The 20,413-nt window shown below is 43.9% G+C and overlaps 1 protein-coding gene across 3 annotated transcripts in view; it reads left to right on the top strand.

Moving 5' to 3' along the window:
- Positions 1-1,834: 1,834 nt before the first annotated feature.
- LOC144738699 (TBC1 domain family member 2B-like) overlaps positions 1,835-20,413 on the top strand; it is a 28,970-nt gene continuing 10,391 nt past the window's right edge. Inside the window, exons 1-12 of one of the 3 annotated variants that reach the window (XM_078621694.1) lie at positions 1,835-2,642; positions 3,480-3,763; positions 7,012-7,225; positions 7,693-7,810; positions 8,320-8,411; positions 10,085-10,308; positions 11,091-11,243; positions 13,194-13,466; positions 13,877-13,987; positions 14,478-14,662; positions 16,188-16,325; positions 18,560-18,913. In XM_078621694.1, coding sequence (XP_078477820.1) covers positions 2,633-2,642; positions 3,480-3,763; positions 7,012-7,225; positions 7,693-7,810; positions 8,320-8,411; positions 10,085-10,308; positions 11,091-11,243; positions 13,194-13,466; positions 13,877-13,987; positions 14,478-14,662; positions 16,188-16,325; positions 18,560-18,913 — 2,156 coding nt within the window. In that variant the 5' untranslated portion in view covers positions 1,835-2,632. The remainder of the gene's footprint in view (positions 2,643-3,479; positions 3,764-7,011; positions 7,226-7,692; positions 7,811-8,319; positions 8,412-10,084; positions 10,309-11,090; positions 11,244-13,193; positions 13,467-13,876; positions 13,988-14,477; positions 14,663-16,187; positions 16,326-18,559; positions 18,914-20,413) is intronic. The other 2 variants (XM_078621702.1, XM_078621709.1) reach the window with 2 other exon arrangements.

Here is a 20,413-nt window from a genome sequence, read left to right on the forward strand (position 1 = left end):
CCCACGCAGCATCACCAAACAATGTTTCTATTCATACGCACATGAAACCACTGCACGCACCCGATGTTTGGTAAACTGACGGAAAGCACACGTGGAGTAGAATAAGCTCCCCCTTGTATTTAAAAGCTTGTCTCTTGGATTTTTCCTCGCTTGATACAGTAAATTTAGCTGTGACGGTCCCACCTGATGACGGAGACTTGTGTTGCCTCCGAAACGTCGTGATTTATTATTTTATTTCTATTACTATTTCTATTTTTTTTATCTAGAATTAATGTAGGTGAGCGGTCCACGTGTAGTGAGTGGTGGTGAGCGCGAGTTGTAGGTGAGCGGTCCACCTGGTGATGAGTGGTGGTGAGTGCGAGTTGTTGGTGAGCGATCCACGTGGTGGTGAGTGGTGGTGAGTGCGAGTTGTTGGTGAGCGGTCCACGGGGTGGTCAGTGGTGGTGAGTGCGAGTTGTTGGTGAGCGGTCCACGTGGTGGTGAGTGCGAGTTGTTGGTGAGCTGTCCACGTGGTGGTGAGTGCGAGTTGTTGGTGAGCTGTCCACGTGGTGGTGAGTGGTGGTGAGTGCGAGTTGTTGGTGAGCGGTCCACGTGGTGGTGAGTGGTGGTGAGTGCGAGTTGTTGTTGAGCGGTCCACGTGGTGGTGAGTGCGAGTTGTTGGTGAGCGGTCCACGTGGTGGTGAGTGGTAGTGAGTGCGAGTTGTTGGTGAGCGGTGCACGTGGTGGTGAGCGCACTGCGCTGTGAGACCGGCGCAGACCCGCGTTGGATTCCCGGCCACGGCTAACATTGGTGGAGTCCGCAGCGATATCTGATCCGGTTTCAGCAATCGATTCCCACTGGAGACGAATATCTGAGCCGGTCCTGCATCTCCCCTAGGTCGACTCGGCCTCAAATGAGTACGGTGCCCGGTGCTGATGTCTAGAGATAAAGGCGGCCGGGCGTGGTGCTCAGTGCGCCCACCTTAATCGGTGCTACTCGCTAACAACAGCACTTGCCCCAAAGGTCTGCTTAAAAGGCTACACGGGGGATCTTTGTTCCAATGCTGGGTAATCATCACACGCACACGTGTTCAACAGGCACGTCGTATGACTCACAGGTACTAAACTCAAATATCTGCCAGGTAAAGCCCCCTCTCAAGCAATTCGCTCTGTTTCGGAGGCGACCCGGCCCACGCACGACATGGCGAATCGAAGTGGCTTTATAATCGTACGGACAGGGAAATAGTTATCGGAGCAGCCAAATAATTTGAAGGTGGCGGGCAAACCCCGAAGGAACCGAAGGAAAAATCCACAGACATCGTCAGGGTTCGGGATCGAACCCATTGGGCGAGGGTGATGACATCTCGTCGGCCACTTTTCGGGCACACGTGAAATAGAATAAGCTAGGAGGTGGGTGGTGGTGGATGGAGATGGGTTGGAGATGGGTTGAGGTTGGTGGGTGGAGATGGGTGATGATTGGTGGTGGATGGAGGTGGGTGGAGGTTGGTGGGTGGAGATGGGTTCTAGGTGGGTTGAGGTTGGTGGGTGGAGATGGGTGATGATTGGTGGTGGATGGAGGTGGGTGGAGGTTGGTGGGTGGAGATGGGTGATGATTGGTGGTGGATGGAGGTGGGTGGAGGTTGGTGGGTGGAGATGGGTTGGAGGTGGGTTGGGTTGACACCAGAAGGCGTACGCCTTCTGGTGTCATCTGGTCCAACACCAATGGGGACTAGGCTCTAAAGAAAGCCGTCTCGGGTGTGGACCAATCAACTTCAAGGACAGTGCATATTATTATCATTATCAGAGTTGATTCTTTTTGTTTGCTTTTTTGACTACTTGTGTTGTGGTTATTGCAAACATGATGCCTTGAATAAAGGTGTCAGTTTTGTACCAGTTTAAAAGGGTAAAAACCTACTACTAACGTTAACATTTTTAAGGGTCACGGGGGTGACCAATAAGGTCTGAATTGGTTTGTAACAAGGTAGGGCACTACTGATAAGGGGTCGACAGGTATGAGTACACACACAAAAACGATTAGCTGATACAAAAAACAAGATTTGTTCGTGCCTATTCTGTTTGTGTATCTTCCTTGCGATGAGACTTTACAGGATGAACTTTGAGATGTATAAGGGGCAGGGGTGGTGACCAACGCGCTCTGGTCTGAATTGCTCTGTAACAAGGTAGGGCACGACTGATAAGGGCTGGGACAGGTATGTGTGGGTGTGTAGGTGCGTGTGGGAGGAGTGGCCGACGCGTGTGAAGACTTGCGAGGATTAATGCCAAAAAGTCACCGCAGTGACGACGACGACGACGCAGGAAGAGGAAGCGACACGGGGAGAGGAACGCGACCAGAAAGTGGCGACTCCCTCCTCGCCCGCCTCTTAGACGCGAGGCGGAGCGCGTCCAGGTACAGAGAACATCACTCGGAGGATTCTTCACGCGCGGATCGACAGCACGCAAGTCGCGCGGCGAAAGCGATCTAAAGACTTAATCGCACTCGCTGTGTAGGCAATCGCTTGAACTACCGGCGTAATTTGTGATTTTTGTTGTATTAAAATTTAATGTACGTTGTTCAAATCGCTTTATTGTCATCAATATTGAGCTTGCACAACTTGCGCGTGCACAACAATCTGTCGCCTGTCTCCGACTGGACATGGAACTAGGTTCGTATCGCCCCGCGCGCGCGTCACCGTGCAAATCCAACACTTTGTGTACACGCCGCGCGCACGGTACGTCAGACGCACACATACAGAGACACACATACAGAGACACACACATACAAAGACACATACAGAGACACACACATACAGAGACACACACAGAGACACACACACATACAGAGACACATACAGAGACACACACATACAGAGACACATACAGAGACACACACACATACAGAGACACATACAGAGACACACATACAGAGACACACACAGAGACACACACACATACAGAGACACACACATACAGAGACACATACAGAGACACCCACAACATACAGAGACACACACATACAGAGACACAACATACAGACACATACATACAGAGACACACACATACAGAGATACACACATACAGACACACACACATACAGAGACACATACATACACACAACATACAGAGACATACACATACAGAGACACACACATACAGAGACACACACATACAGAGACACACACATACAGAGACACACATACAGAGACACACACATACAGACACATACATACAGAGCCACACATACAGAGACACACAACATACAGAGACACACAACACAAAGACACACAACATATAAAAACACATAACATACAAAGACACACACAGAGACACACACACATGCAGAGCCACGCACATACAGACACACACACATACAAAGACACACACAACACAAAGACACACACATACCAAGACACAAAACATACCTGCGTCTATTGAATCGCCCTCCCTCGTCGCGCGCGTTCACAACTCACCTGGCTGACCCGCACGCATTGACACAAACGCAGGTCAACAACAACAACAGCAGCAGCAGCAGCTTCCAGCGAGCCGTGAAGACTGCCAGCCTCGTCAATCTGCGGGCTACCTCTACAAGCTGGGCAAGGGGAGGCTCCGCGGCTTCCAGCTGCGTTGGTTCTCGTACGAGGAGGCGACCGCCGAGTTGGTTTACTCTCGCGGACCTGGGGGGGAGCCCCTCGGAGCCATCCCCCTGGCCGGAGTGTCTCTCATCCCGGCGGTGCAGGACGAGAAGACGTTTAGCGTGCGGACTCCCTGGAGGGAGTACACCCTGAAGGTGAGATTCTTTGTGGGTTTTTTGTGTGTGCATGCTTTTAGTTTGGTGTACACGTCCGGGCACATCCGATTAGCACGGTTGGCTACGTATGTCCCATCTTTGGCCGTCTGGAACGCTCTTTCGTCTGATGTTTGGAAGCCACTGGAGCTTATGTACTTTTAAATTTGGATTGAACACGAATTTCTTTAGAACTGTTTTGTGTGTTTAGTTTGGTGTCCTCGCCCAGCACATCCGATTAGCGCGGTTGGCTATGAATGGTGCAGATGTCCCTTCTTTGGCCGTCTGGAACGCTCTTTCTTCTGATGTTTGGAAGCCACTGGAGCTTACGCACTTTTAAATTTGGATTGAAAACTAATTTCTTTATAACTGTTTCGTGTGTGTTTAGTTTGTTGTATTCGCCCAGCACATCCCATATGCTGGGTTGGCTTCGGACGGGGTGAAAGAAGTTAACATACATACATAGAAGTTCAACAGTTCAGCAGTTCCATTATCCACTGTTAATTAACGCTGGTTAAAGAAAGTGGCGGGCAAGTTTAAGAATTGGCCAGGAGGTGGCTGTAGTGATATATTGTTGTTTGTGTCATCAAATAAAGACAGTACTGGTAATATAAAATACGCACTCAACACACTCGTCAACAGCACTGCCTTTAAAATAAAAAAAATGTATCATCGGTGACGTTTCGACCAATGGCCCTTCATAGCACTTCATGATAGAAGCACCAATAGAAGCCATAGCACAACGCATTAACATTATGTAACACGATTTTTGTTGCTGGGTAGTAAGTGTTATTTTCTAATTGCTTATGCCTCCAAAAGTATAGAAAATGGAATAATAGCCATTTTCTGTACTTTAGAGCCATAAGCAATTACAAAATAACACTTACTTACCCAAGAGCAATTTTTGTTACACAGTGAATTACCACCAAATAATTTGTCAATTAAAAAATATATATTTGTATAAGCAAATGTTAATTTATTGATTTGTTAAAACTATATACAATGCAATAAACCACAAAGAGGTTTAAGAGCGCTGTACAGTTTAACAAATTAACTTTTAATAAGAGTCACACTGAATCTGCCTGTGCGGCGCTTTGAGTGTTATCCTTCGATACGTTGCTTTTCTCTGGACCAATGGAAAATGCAGAAAATTAATTTGTCCTCACACTTGGCGAGGCATTCATGGGTAATGGCACTATAGTAAATCATTATTGTATTATGTTGGACTTCTTTCGCATTGTACGTAGCCAACCATGCTAATCAGAGGTGCGTGAAATGTGTCCATATTATGACAGGCCAACATATTTATCAGTTACCCATGTACCCATGTATTTGCCGTTTACTACATTACCCGTGTAGTTTACTCGAAATGCAATGTCATTTTCCAAGGTCACTTTATGTTATAGTTTCAGCAGTCCGTTATGTTGTGTTATATGCCCTGGCAGTAACAAAAACGCGTCTGTAATGTCTTTTCAATGACGGGGGCATTATCTCTGATGCCGTTTTACTTGTAATCGTTTTCACCAAAGGGGTTTTAATCGTCTATTTCCATCACCTTTAGAATAAAGGTACATCCATGTCTCTCCACATGGATGTATCTACTTTGCAGCAGTCCATTACATGCTGAACTCATTAAGATGGGGGCTCATAAATTGGTATTTGTGGTGGTTATCAGTGAGGGGTTGATAGGTAATCGTCGTTTCAATTGTCAGTGAAAACTGCAGCAAAGCTACCAACTGTATATCAAGTGATAGTAAGTTGTAAGCAGTTTATGTACTTTTGGGATATATACATTGGGAAGTTAGTAGGTGCTGATAAGCAGAAATGCAAATACACTACATGTCAATACAAGAAAGTAACAACTTGTAAGTATAGATTACATATAATACTGTATGAACAACTCTTTTTTATTTTAAAGTTACGTTATGTGAAACCTCTAATCAATGTCAGAAAAGCAGAACAGATAATAATCAGTATCGGATACTAGACTTGAACTTTACGCGATATAATGAGAGTTTGTGTCTGAGGTATTGTAACACTTCATTTTTAATAACGGGTCATTTTTATGATAATTAGAAATGAATGCGTAACTATAGTTGTATTGCAAAAGTTTTTTATTCTTTTATAATATCTCATCTTGTCAAAGTTGATCATTTTTCCTAAGGGAGTACAAACTCCGTTTATCCGGGGTAAACGGGAAGAGGGTGGGAGGGGATGCATCACCACAGATAGCCCCAGATAAGTGGAAGAATTTTCCGAAACACATTCCTGCGGAGGGAGCTGGTAGGAACGTTGGGTTGCTCGGTCAATGGCCAGGGTCAACGGCGGTGTGGTGTATTCCGCAAATATGCCCGACTGTGAGGGCGGGCGCATAGGTTAAACGTTGAGTTTTATAAGGGCACCACGGGGTGACCAATCCCTCCCCACCCAGCCCCACCCCTTCCACCCCACCCAGCCCCACCCTCCCCACCCAGCCCCTCCCCACCCACCCACCCAGCCCCTCCCCACCCAGCCCCTCCCTCCACACCCAGCCCCTCCATGCAGGACGGACGGACACAATAATCCCCTGTGGGCTGGTGGAACCAGTGGGTTCTTACCAGTATCACTCTGTTTATCCGTGGTCCTGACTGGATATGTTTGTAAGAGAGAACCAGGCCCAGTACCAGGGTTACTCGGGTTGCAGATTAACGGAGTTTGACTGGACTATGACATATTGCTGGACTGTTCATTGTAGGTCAGCATTGAACAACACTCATTTGGCAAAAAAATACAGAGAAGCGTCAGTGCTGTTTGTCTTATTACTGAAATGAATTTACACATGGTTTTAACAGCATGAGTTTAGTCGTTCGCGAACAAATCAATTTGGAGTTATTTACTTATATAGTACAGTACAATGAGATGTTTCATCATTGAACTTGCAGGAAAAATGGAAAAAAAATCCCCTTTGTTATTGAAGCCAAGTTTCATGGTCCTCCAAGTAGGCTCTAGCAAGACACTGTTAAGATAAAATAAAAACACACAATGGCGGGTCTGAACCAAAACGAAAAATAAACTGTATTACAGTGTCCAACTACAAACGTGTTTACCCAGAAAACACATTTAGCGTAGGGCACGTCGCTATGGAGAATAGAGAAACATGCCCGCCCTTACTATGCTTGAAAGTTACAATGATGCTCAAACTCTGGACTTTGAAAAACATGATGGAACCTGACCACACTATATACATGTTACGTGTGTACTTTCTTTGTCAGGCAACAAGCAGCAAAGAGATGATGTCTTGGCTAAATTGGTTAAAAGAGAAACGAGATGAGATTCCTAGTGATATTGCGAGAAAATCGCTTCAAGAGCCAGCGTCTGATTCGGTGACAACTTTGGCCTCTAAACCTTTCATTGAAGAGCCATCGGAGGAGCCAGAAGCTGCTGAAACAATTACCGCATTGCCAGCGGACAATGCTGAATCTCTCGGTAAAGTATTTTTTGTAATTTTTTTACAACAATAAATGAATATAGTATATATGCATGTTGTGTCATAGTTATCACTTTTGGCCCTGTATTGTTTCATATAACAATGCAGGGGAAACCAAAATGTTTAATACACAACTGCCTGTGATGTTAGTTGTTGGGCAATAATCCCTCCAGGAATGTTAATCCTTATAATAGATACCAAGTTGTATTACAATCCTTATCCTGCTCTGTTTGAAAGTATGGCCCATTTGAATGAATACAAAAAAAACCTGCATTTTTTTTATCAGATTAGAGGTAATTTTAGCTTGTTTCTTTTGTCATGGAGACCATTGTTGTTGTACCTTTCTGACCCCACCCCTACTGGACATCTGTGAAAAAGAGCTTCATAGCTCATCGGATTTCTGCAGGATAAATACAGACTTTAATTCTCAGAAATCCTGTCAACTTTATGTATCTTCTCATTTCAGTTCGACCTGAGATTCACAGAATGCATCAGTGCTCAGATGATGAACAGACGGTCTCTATACCCGATATTTTCCTTCCAGCTGCAAGTGAAAATCAGGAAGAACCTGTTGTGGACGTCACGTGAGTTTAGTCACAGCTCATCGGATTCCTCAAGGATAAATAAACATTCCGATTCTGGGTTCAGTTAGTCGATTGCCAGATTTTACGTGGTAGAATAAAGCGTACGTCCAGCATACGTACATGAGTACTCCAACCGTACTCCAACCTCTTCCAAGATGTCTGACCTGCATAGAAGAGTAGGCCAAATACCCTCTAGAGGGCCGCTCGAAATGGACTTTCGAGGCCATTCTGGCAGCAGTGACATGAGCGATTAGTTGCAGGGCTGCATATTTAACTTACACCCTTTTATTGTGTTTGCTTTTTAAGGAATCCTATTCATAAAAAAAACTATTTAAAGTTAAATAGACGTATGGTGCGAACAAAGTTCTACATACATGCATAGTGATTGATATATAATTATATGACTGTAAGCTTGTGTTGGAGTAGAATAAGTATTGTAAAAATGTGGGGTTCTTTATTTAATAATGCATACTTTAATAATGTTTTTACACGTTTTTTTTTCCTATTAGGAATTCCAATGTTACAAAAACAACGTCCGAGAGTGACTTAGGAAATGCAGCTCTAGATGGAGCTGACAAGCGAACAGACAACAAAGCCCCAGGTACATTTCAAGAGCCATCCTGTCTCATCCTCGCAGCAGCTTTTGGCTAACCATCGAACAAAGATGGTCACTGCATCGCACGCTTTAAGATGCGTTTATGCGGCCGTCTGAAAAGCCACCGGAGCTGTGCACTTTTAAATCTAGATTGAAAACTATTTTTTTTTAAACAGTTTTTCGTGTTAAGTTTGTTGTCCTTCCCGCACCTCCGCGATTAGCACGGTTGCCTATGTAAGTTGTGAAAGAAGTTCAACATACATACATACTATTGGCAAAAGGCTCGCATGTATATATATATATATTTATTTCTCTACTGTGGTTTGCATAAAATATAATTTTCTTATTTATGCGTATATGTAACTCTATAAAATGTGTTTGTAGTACACAATGAGGAAACATTTAATGTGTTGCTGCTGGCCTTCTCACATGCATATGGTTCATGTTTCGTCCCTATTTCATTTAAAACAGGCACACATATTGCCAAAGTAAAAATAAGGGTGTGAGAAGTAGTGAGCCAAGGAAACTGAAGTGATGATTACTATAATCATGCATTTTATAGAATGTAGAAAAAATTATTGCTGTGGTTTTTTCACCTGATGACGATTGCTTGTGTTGAAATCGAAACGTCGTGATTTGTTTTATTTATGAGTACTGACTGTCGAACCTTATAAAACTGCGTCATTGCATTTAAGTATTCGCTAACAATTTTGGGGGGTTTTACCTTGCATATATGTGCATCTCAAGATACAGTTTTTGGCAATAGCTTGATTTGGGCTGTGAGAGGTGGCCAGGAAATTGTTGTAGGGAAACGGATTTTTGGATCTATTTGTGTAGAGCTTAGAGAGAGCGTTCTCCAGTATCTCCCGTGTGCCAAACACTCCGCTGCAGGACTGTTGTCAAAAAAAGTCTCCACACTCACCGAGGAATTATTTCACATATGAAGGGCATTATTATTGTCGGCTGTGTGGAACCTTTCTGTAAACGTGTTATGAGATGTAATCATGTAGCCCCAAATATTAACTATAAAACAACCTCGTTTTCATGCATAGGCTTTCACGACCAATATTATGATTTGTAATTACTTTCCTTCGTGTTAGATCATTTACGTATAATGCCAATTTGTTAAAATCTAAAAAAATTGTTTAAAATTGTCAAAATTTTGCTTGCTTTTCAACGTTTCGGTTTTATTAATAACCAAATGAATTGGCATATTTGCTCACGTGTCAACTTGATTTGATTGACTCTAAATCACATTATACCTACACGATCTAAAACAAATTACTTCATTATGATGTACATTAGCATCACCGTACATTACAAATTAAAACTGTATATTGAAATAGGTGGACAGTTGTTTTATGAACATATCTGTTCTTGCTAGGGGTTAGTTTCATCTTGAAATGAATAACACTATGACCTTAGCCTGCTCTCCACGCCCACGGAGACATTTTTATTATAAAATTCATGATGGGAATTGAATCTTGTTGTCACATTTTGATGACTGCTATTTACCACAAATGTGGCTTTCATGAGGAACTGCGAACAAGTGTCAGAGGATGCAAAATTGTTCTCGGGTCTTATATAAATAAATAAATATACATTCCATTCTGAGACAAGTTATCCACACGTTTCACTTGTCATTAATGTAATGTCCCTTCGTTCTATATGTGGCCCAGCAGTGGGAAACAAGAACGCTTCCCGTTGGACAACAATCAAAAAGGTGGTATCTCCAGTGCCTTTGGCGACTCATCGCCCACAAGATATACAGGTGTCTGTTCCAGAAGGGCTGAGGCCAGCCTTTACCAAACTCCGCCTCGGAAAAGATTCAGATACACACAGCACTATCTCAGATCTGCAGATGCGAGTGGTGTTCCAAGAACAGGAACTCAAAGCTCAGCAGGTGAGATACTCACTTGGGTTATTGTTGCTCTGGCAGTGTTTTATAGTCTGACTAGCGGGAAGTACCCGGCGTTGCCCGGGAGAAAAAGACACACACACACATCGACTTACCCACACACAGACATTGACCCACACACACAAACACATCGACTTACACACATGGACTCACACACAGACATTGACTCACACACACACACGTAGACTAACTGATAACTGCTGTGACTGGCAGTCCCACGGTCCCTTCCTCCCCAGGTCCGTGTCTTATCCACTGTCCATATGACACTGAAAATAACTTTAGAGTGAATGAAATCAAGCATTCATAGCTTCTCATCAAGTTCACAAACTTTGCAACGAAATTGCTCGTACAATTTTAGTCATTTAAAAATAATCTAGTTGCCTAGTTGATGGCCAGTTTACATTAAAGGCCTTCAGGGCTGTGCTGAGCAAATGCAATTAAAAACATAGAGGGTTAATTTCTATAGAGGGTTAACTTTTACTTAAGCTCAAAATTCGGCCTACTTTTATAAGTAGTTTTATGGAATTGCTCTGTGGACAATATATGTACCTCTGATTCACATGGTTGGCTCTGCACAGTGGAAAAGAAGTTCAATATACATACATGCACCATTGTTGATTGAAAAATATAACGGCCACTCCAATGGCTCGGACTAACAGAGCTTGAGTTTTTGGCAGGACAGACCATCCGCCGAGCAGGAGTGAATTCATCCCAATGTTGAGGCACTCTTGTCAAGCAGCATCTTAACATTGGATTGTGCTGCACAGGAGCTCGTGCGGCTCCTTCATCACACTCTCCAACAAGCCCAGCAGGAGAAGAGGGCATCCCTCGCCTTCCAGGTGGCCTCGACCGAGATTGAGAGGCTGGAGATACTCCGGCATCGTGAACGACAGATTACAGATCTCAGCAATCGGCTTCAGGCAAGCTGCTGCTGGTTTGCAGACTGAAGATGAAGGGTCATCTCCAGCCTCTATCATTCTGCTTGCTTTATCCTTTGAATTGGTTTATGATCTGCTCTTGAAATCAACAGGCAATCCCTATCCACTGTTGGATGGAGGCTTTCTATGTTCGTGGAAATTTCCTTCAGGTCTTTGCGGCTGGAATCTGTTTCATTCCTGCATGTGTGGTGATTTAACAGCTTCAGCATGATATATTTCTTAGCTGCCATCAATACCTAGTTCGGTAAATTGCTTTTCATCGCTTCCACCAGTTTGTCCTGTTGAAATAAATCTGCTTTCTTTTATTAACAGTGAAGGTGTCTGTGCATGCATGTGCAGTATATACGCCCATGCCACTATCTTTGAGGCACTGTTTTTACTTTCGTCAGCATGTATGGCTTCTCTCCTCCGCATGCTCACCATAGAGATATCCTGCGAAAAGCACTCTTGTTTTTACATTCAGCAGTGAACCACCACGTGATTTTCTTTTCAAGCTGATTTTCACATCAGCACAATGAAGGTCAACCTTTATATATATAAATATATATGTCACGATGTCATGTATATGAGGGGGTTTTTGCCTATGGTACATAGTAGAGTTTAGGTAATCAACATGCCGCGTGGGTCGTGGGAGTTATTCGACCATACATCATCATGCTGGTCGGTGCGTGTTGGTGATGTTGCGGCGCATAGACACGGGAGCATAGACGTAGTGTACAACAATAGATTTTGCTGCACTGCCATCTGCTGCTGACTATCTAGCCCTTTACAGCCCTGTGGCAACCTATTTATGTATGTGGTCAGCGATCCAAGCACTATGCAGGCCCGATTGTTCAGCTTAAATACATCAAGCATTTGGGCACATTCCAGGTGATTTAGTCACAGATGGATATTAAGCATATATTTATTACGATAATAGAAGGTCTGAAAATCATCCAGGGGTTGTAAGGGGTCCACAAAGCTGAAAAGGGTACATAGTTGATCTAAACAGCAGGATCTATACACTCGCACTGGTTTGCCTTCATTCACTGCTGTAGTTGTGATTCCGTCATTCATTATGCATTTGTTCCGGGCATGACGTTAAACTGCATCCAGTGATGGTGTTATATAAAATATACCAAAGAAGGCAAGAGGGGACCACCGCAATTCCCCTTTCTCGTTATGGCTCTACGATCCTAAATATGTAAGCTATGCTAAAAGATGTGCAGAGGGGGTGGAATGGTGATCAGATGGGATGGAGGGATCTTCAGCCATCGACATGCCCACTTATGAAGATGATTTCTGCATTTACAGTCAAATATGCCATGTCTACCAGGGCAAAAAGTTGAGAACCACTCATCACTGCTGATATGAGGAGGAGCCTCATGGCTCCTGAGTGTGGCCATGTCTCCTGCCCTGCATTTTGACTATTGTAATGCATTTCTTCAGTGCCTCTCGGCTGAGCAATCAAACAGTAGCAGTGTGTAAAACCTAGAAAAATCTGCATTAATGTATATTATATATTGGTAGTGCATGTTTGGCTGAATGGTGCTATGGTTCGAGCACTCTTCACAATTCCAAGCCTCCAACTTAAAATTCCCGGTAAGGGGTTGAGTCAGTTCACCAGAAAAAAAACGATCTCTTTTTGGCAAGTCAATAGTGGTCATGTCTTGGAGAGAATGATTACTGCAATGGGGATGTGGAATGTTTATCTCTGGCTCAGGACCACCAACAGTTATCAGTACAGACACACTTTGAGGAAAACACTTTGACTCATCGTGTTGGATTACAGTACTTTGCAGCAAGGGGAAACAGCCCGCTGTTTAGAGACCCCAAGCCAATTAAAACCTGTTAAATCAATCAAGGTCGGAGAATATGTTGATCACGGCCAAGGTCGCAATAAAAAATCTATCATGGTAATTTAACATATTTTTGTGATGTCATGGATTTCAGATATCACAGCAACAGAATGAGAAACTGGAAGTGAATGTATCATCGCTGCAAAAAAAGGTGTCGAGCTTCAACGAACAGATGGGGGCCTTCACAGAGATGGTGCGGGCCAAGAATGAAGTGATCCTCAACCTGTCCAGCCGTTTGACCGAGATGGAGGGATCCCAGAAGACCGCCTCTGAGTCGAGCCCCCCCTCTGCCACCTCCACTACCACTACCATCACCACGGTCGACGCTGCTTCGGGGGAAGCGCGCCGAAATGTTGAAAGGCTTAAGGTTATTATCGTCATAATTTCCATCAAATTATTTTATTTTACTTCGATGAAGCCCTTCAAATTATTTTTATTTAATAGAATTCTCATTATGTGGTTTTATTTTGTAGTGAACTAGCCTGCGCATTTGCGCGGGAAACGTAACCAGGATGAGGGGTAGGAGGTGTGATGTGAGCGTGACACACGAACCCTGGCTCAAAGCCAGCCAGCAAAACTCTTTTTAAATAATATAGTATAAGACACCGTTTCCTGTTTCTCATATGGCCAAACAACTTTTGCGTTTGAAATTAGGTTGGTAAGGGTTGCACAAATACATATTTATCTCTACGATGTATTTTATTGAAATGGGAGATTTTTTTACACAAAATTGTATGATTTCTTAGTTTTTTTTTGTTTATAACCGTTTATGTTTAGGGAGAAATTGATACTTGCAAGTCAATCATAAAATTTTTGGTGGAAGAAGTCACAGCACAGGAGAAACTGCGGATGTCAACCACTAACCAATTCATATTGATGCAAGAAAAGGTGAGACGTTAAGTCAGATTTCCATTAATAGCTATTATATATTTTTTGTATGAAATGTATTGTTTACTGTACGACTGGATATATTTCAATGAAAAAATATGGTCTTTTCAAACCTGACATGCATTTTGTAACATGGTTGTAAGGTGTAATAAGTAAAAAGTGCCGTGTTATTTCTCGCATCGTAAAAGGAAGCATAGAAAAGCTGATTTGGATATTATCATTTGTAAAACGTTTGACCCCAAAACATGTTTGCATTTGTCATTGCACAGCCACCGACCAGCAGTTTTGAATAATATGAAAATCTATACCTTGAAAACATTTATGGCACCTCATCCTGTTTATTCATTTGCATGGGAGATTTTTCTCTGATTGGATTTTCAGGAACCTGGTTCTTGTTTCTGAACACCGGAATACCTTCCAATCTGAGATCTTTTCAGCCTCAGTCCAATTGACCCTCTGTGATTTTCTTTGTCATATTTCACACGTTTAGTACATGGGGCTGAATGGCCTCTATGCGCAACTGGAAAGCAAGCTGCTGGTGCTGTTGCATCTGCTGCAGTCGCCAAGCAGTTCAGGTGGCGTTGGTGATGAACAGTTTTTGGCAATGCTCAAGGCAGATGTCTTGAATGCCAGGTTGAAGATCCAAGATGAGCCTATATCTCCGTCTATTAAAAAGTAAGCTACGCTTAACTTTGTACCGTTATAAAATATGCTTCTTTTTTCAAATGCACAATTCACATTAAACCTTCAGGCTCATTTGGTTGACAAATTTAGTTGTCAGTAAGTGGTTAAACAGTCACTTCACCCATTCATTGTGTAATGTATTGTGATATTTTATACGGCGTTATACGTGCAAATTGCATCTCGCAACGCTGTACAATTTGAAATGTGCGAAGGTTTAAAAGTGAGGTGTAGGAAACCAGAGACTAACCAGAAGGCAGGCAGCACTGGTGCCAGCAATAGCCCAAGCTCATGATTACTCCCCAAAATTTGCCATGGTAGTCTATAATGTACGATTATGCACTATATGAGTATTTAACACCTCGACAGGTTCCGTGCGGATGGAAATTTGGTATTTGCCATTTCATCACGAGTGGACAAGTATCATTTGCGGCCAATAAATTATTAAAAACTTTAGAACTGGTAGATTTTATTTTTTTTGTAATTTAAATTGTGCAAAGCATTCACGACCGAATTCATGTTTTGAGGGAAATGTGTTTCTTTCATACGAGTCCATCATGCACTTGTTTACAGATACTAGTTAATTAGTTAATTATGAAAACTTTCTTGCTACCCACATGAACCTATCCCTAAATTAGATCACATGCTAGTGGATTAATTCACATTTTCACCCCCAAATATTCATTGCGTATCAGCCTATCTCTGATAGAAGCCTTTTTTTTGCAAAAATCTGTTTTGTAGTCTACTTATCTCCTTGTACTGATCTTTAAAATAGGGGGGGGGGGATGTTACATTGATTCCTCATTTAATATCAGTTCTTAAGCTTATGATGCATACATTAAATTACGTGCTTAAGAATGTTTTTCAAGTTGTGTATTTGTATGTAAGGGATTCATTTGTGTATAGTTTGGTGTCATTACCCCGCTTATCCAATTAGTGTGGTTGGCTACATATGGCGTGAAATAATTTCAACATACTTACATTTGACCCCTGAAGCAGCTAGAAGTGAGATACATTCATCAACAGGGTGAGAATAATAACGATGCCCTTTATTTTTAGAGGAAAGCATTACCTAGTCTCAAGACTTTTTCAGGAGGGTCCTGCAGTGTAATGAGGCAGGGGTGGTTTTGCGATGTGTAAACCCATTTGAATAAATTGCAAGTAATTTTTCACCAAAAGAATGTTTAAACGATTCTAGTTACATTGTACGTTTCTTTAACTATGGGAGGAAACCGGAGGACCTGGAGGAAACTCCTGTTGAACAGGGGGGAAACATACAAATTCCACACAGAAAGGGGGCCCTGTCGGGAATCGAATGCAGGCCACTTCTTTGTTGTGAGACACAAGTGTTACCACTGTTACCACTACGCCATCTTGAAAGCTGTCCTTGAAAGTTGTCCTCTTAAGGAGAGCAGGACAAGTACATGAGCATATTCCACATCACTGATATTTTGCAACAACAACAAAAATGTGGGCTAGAGGCGTGATAGCACACGTTTTATTTATTTTTTCCACCCAGGAATGTCGACATATATGGATTTAAGCTGGAACAGAAAGGCGATGATCCAATGACCATCCTGGAACGAGCTCAGCTACTGCAGGAGATGTCTGCTGAAGTTGTCGGCAGCACAGCAACCAACCGAGTCGTCCTGGACAGGTGGGAGGGCACCCCTATTGGTTAATAGGGTGCCGCGGTGGTGAAATGTTAACTACCTCGTCAGATATACAGGAGGTTGTGGGTTCGATCCCAACCCTGACGCCTGTATATTTGGAGTTTGCATGTTTATCTCCCCATCGTCACACGGATTTTTATCCCGGGTTCTCCGGGTTTTCCCTCCACATTTAGAATCAACATGCGTTTAGAGTATTTGGCTACAATACATTTCCACATAAGCCACTTCATTGAGCTATCATTTGTGGCCAGGTCGCTTCTGAAAAAGAGCTGTACAGTTAAGTGGGACTTTTAAAAGCAAAAATAGTTTCGTTTTGGTAAAGTAGCAAAAAATGTTATTCAATTGGCTGTTTTGCATGTGGTCTGATCATTTATGAAGTAACCTTTTGAATTGGGCCTCATAACAATATTTGCATGCTTGGATTTGATTGTTCGTTCACCCCTAGTACACATTACGGAGTAACATGTGCCAAGGTGAAAAACACTTAATGGGGAAAACCCCACAATATTTCACGACCTTTGCACCTCTGTAGAGGATTGAAACTTAAACAATGTTGTTATTAGTCACCATTAAAATGGTAAAGCACCTCACTGCTGCTTGTTTGTCTAACTCATCATTTGGGTATTTAAATAATTTCCAACTGTGTCGTAACTTATTAAAATTAAACGATTAGCAGCATTTTAACAATCTATATGTAGCATACAGTCCTACCACTCCTGTGTTCTTTGATTGTGAGTTTATTTCTTTACAACATTTTGACGATAATTTATTGCCAGATGGTTTATTTGGTCAGGGCTGACCACAGAGCTAATTCTCATAAACTCATTAGGCTGTAGTAGCACAGCCACCTGGGAATTTATTCAGAATATTACTATTATGTTGTGTTAGTGATGACACGATGTACATTCATTCTTAGGGATAGATCAGAGTGTGCTAGTATCATAGTCCAGTTACTGAATTTATTTTAAATGAACATTTTCCAATTATTTGTTGCCTTAACACTGACATTTGTACCAATACTCTTTGGTTCTTTCGTTAAAGTCACGTAGGTAGAAAAATAATAGATCACGACATTTCGATCACAACACAAGTAATCGTCATCAGGTGGGACAACCATAGCAAGAAAAAACTGCTGAAGTAAATTTCGATTTAAAGCTTTCGTGACTGCAGGGATTCATCTTCTTGGTTCTTTCGGTAAAGTCACGTAGAAGGGAAATAATAAAATAATAAAAATAAAACATAATAAAATACAATTCTCACGACGTTTCGGCTACAACGCAAGCAGCCGTCCTCAGGTGAAGAACAGGTCTGTCGGAAAGACAGCGTCTGAATGAGCACCACCATTCAGACGCTGAATGAGCACCACCATTCAGACGCTGTCTTTCCGACAGACCTGTTCTTCACCTGAGGACGGCTGCTTGCGTTGTGGCCGAAACGTCGTGAGAATTGTATTTTATTATGTTTTATTTTTATTATTTTATTATTTCCCTTCTACGTGACTTTACCGAAAAAACCAAGAAGACTGCTGAAGTAGGCGAGAGATCTGCCGTGGCACAAGGTTATATAGGCCTCGGCAGTAGGGGGGAGAGAGAAGGGGGGGGAGGGGCAGAAAGTGGACCCCGCAGCAGCACCCAGGTCACTGGAGTAAAGTGTGCCACCGCGGCAGCATTGGAGAGGTCGGCTGCAGGGGGGGAAAGAGAAGGGGGGGAAGGAGGCAGGGCAGAAAGTAGCACCCGGGTCACTGGTGGACTTTACTCCAGACCGGGTGCTACTTCGGGTGCTGCTGCGGGGTCCACTTTCTGCCCTGCCTCCTGCCCCCCCTTCTCTCTCCTCCCCTGCAGCTGAGGCCTATATAACCTCGTGCCACGGCAGATCTCTCGCCTACTTCAGCAGTTTTTTCTTGCTGTGGTTGTTTCACACCTGATGACGATTGCTTGTGTTACGTGTGGTGGGGTAAAGTGTGGGTAATCCCACCTTTTCCAAGACACCTGGTCTGCATGGCAGAGTAGAGGCTATCCGGAGCTTTCTCGCGTGGAAGTGAGGTAGGCAATTGCAGGGCTGCTCCTTTATGTTGTCATTCCCCCGCACCTCCGATTATATGATCACGGCTGGCTACGTAGGATGCGAAAGAAGTTCTACAAACAAACAATACCATTTATTATTACAATCATCATCATTGGCACTTTCGGAAACTGCATTTGTGCATTCTGTGAAGCAGATGGGAGACCTTCCTGTCGAGCCACGACCTTTGCGTATCGCCGGAGCTAAAGCAGCTGGTGCGCGGCGGCGTGCCGCACACGCTGCGACCCCGTGTGTGGGCCTGGTGCGCGGGCCGGCGAGTGAGTGAGGAGCGGCGCCATCAGCCGCCCGGCTACTACCACGCGCTCGTGAGCCACGCGCAAAACGAGCGCACCAACCCCGACGCTCGGCACATCGAGCTCGACCTGGCGCGCACTCTGCCCAACAATTGCCACTTCGAGGCGTTGAGTCCCAAGGTCGGGCAACTCCGCAACGTGCTGCTCGCGTTCGCGTGGCGCAATCCGGACATCGGCTACTGCCAAGGGCTCAACAGGTGAGGGTGACAGCACACGGCCCTTCTCGATCACGTGAACTCGCTGTCGAGACACTGAATGAATGGGTTGGTACCTATTGTGTACTCGCTTGGGTAAAGTCCACAAGCAGGTACATGTGTAGTCATATCGGGGATGTCACTGTATGGTGCCGGCCCGAGAGGGCCGTGGCGCGCGATGCACTGTCTGCGACTCAGTTGGACTTGCTACACAAGTATGCCCTGTAAATGCAGGTTCCACTTCGAGTTTCAGGTTATGGATCATCACTGTGTAGGGCACAGCAATGTTTTTCCCCACTGTACTGCCTTCATAGTACCAACGCGCAGACCTATATATGAACTGTGTCAGATTCATTGTTGCTTTGACCTTTACATCTGGTCTCACAGCAACTTTAACAGTTCACAGCCTATGAAAAAAATTGCACAAGGGTGAGTCAACGTTTTTACCCTGATCATCAAGGAATTGTCATGCATCATTGAAAACTCGCCGCAGATGCGAGTCTTGTTTTTTGTACTTTCCAGACCAAACGGCACACATTTTTTTTAGAAGTGGATAAGTTTTCCGATTCCGTTGGAACAGAAGTCATATTGTTGGCTCTGGAACCAACATTTGACTGCAGTAATACCCTCTTGATCACTTAAAAATCTCTCTCTGTAAACATGCGGCTTCAATGCTTCACATCGTCATGCGTGGGGTGTCATCGCCAGGAACTGCATGCATTTCTGAATGGAATTCCAATATTTTATTTATCTGCAAATGCAACTCCCTGTAAGGAAGAGAAACAAACGTTTAATCTCACGTGAATACTTTAGAAAAACGATGCCACACATATACCAAGTTGTAGTTCCTTCACAGTGAGGAGAAAAACATATTTTAACTCCTCTTCGTAGTGAAATCTGTAGGTCAATTTGCCTCCCGGTCGTCTTGGTAGCTCGTGCGATCTTGCCGATCTGCTGGTTTGTACTCCACGTATTACCATGGTTCCCCGAATACAAACTCTGGTCCAGGTTCTCTCAAAAGAGATGTGCGTTGCCTTCTTGCTCATTTGGCCAATTGATTGGCTTATACTGGTAGGAACCTCCTGGTTACACCAGCCCACAGGGGATTATTGTGTCCGTCCGTCGTGCATCCAAAAATGGGAGGGGCGGGGCTGGGTGGAGAGGGGAGGGTGGGGAGGGGCTGGGTGGGGAGGGTGGGGCTGGGTGGGGGATGGGAGGGGTGGGGATGGGTGGGGAGGGAGGGGCTGGTCACCCCGTGGTGCCCTTATAAAACTCAACGTTTAACCTACTCACGCCGGCTTGTGCCCGCCCTCACAGTCGGCCATATTTGCGGAATACACCAAGCCGCCGTTGACCCTGGCCATTGACCGAGCAACCCAACGTTCCTACCAGCTCCCTCCGCAGGAATGTGTTTCACGTCACCCTGAACGTGTGTTGGGAGGAACTAAAGGATGCGGGCTGCCATTTGCGGTGCTCGTTGTGCCTGCAATGACAGAGTCGGTA

Source organism: Lampetra planeri, chromosome 3, assembly GCF_965212315.1.
Source record: "Lampetra planeri chromosome 3, kcLamPlan1.2.h2, whole genome shotgun sequence".
In the NCBI taxonomy this organism is placed as follows: Eukaryota; Metazoa; Chordata; class Hyperoartia; order Petromyzontiformes; family Petromyzontidae; genus Lampetra; species Lampetra planeri.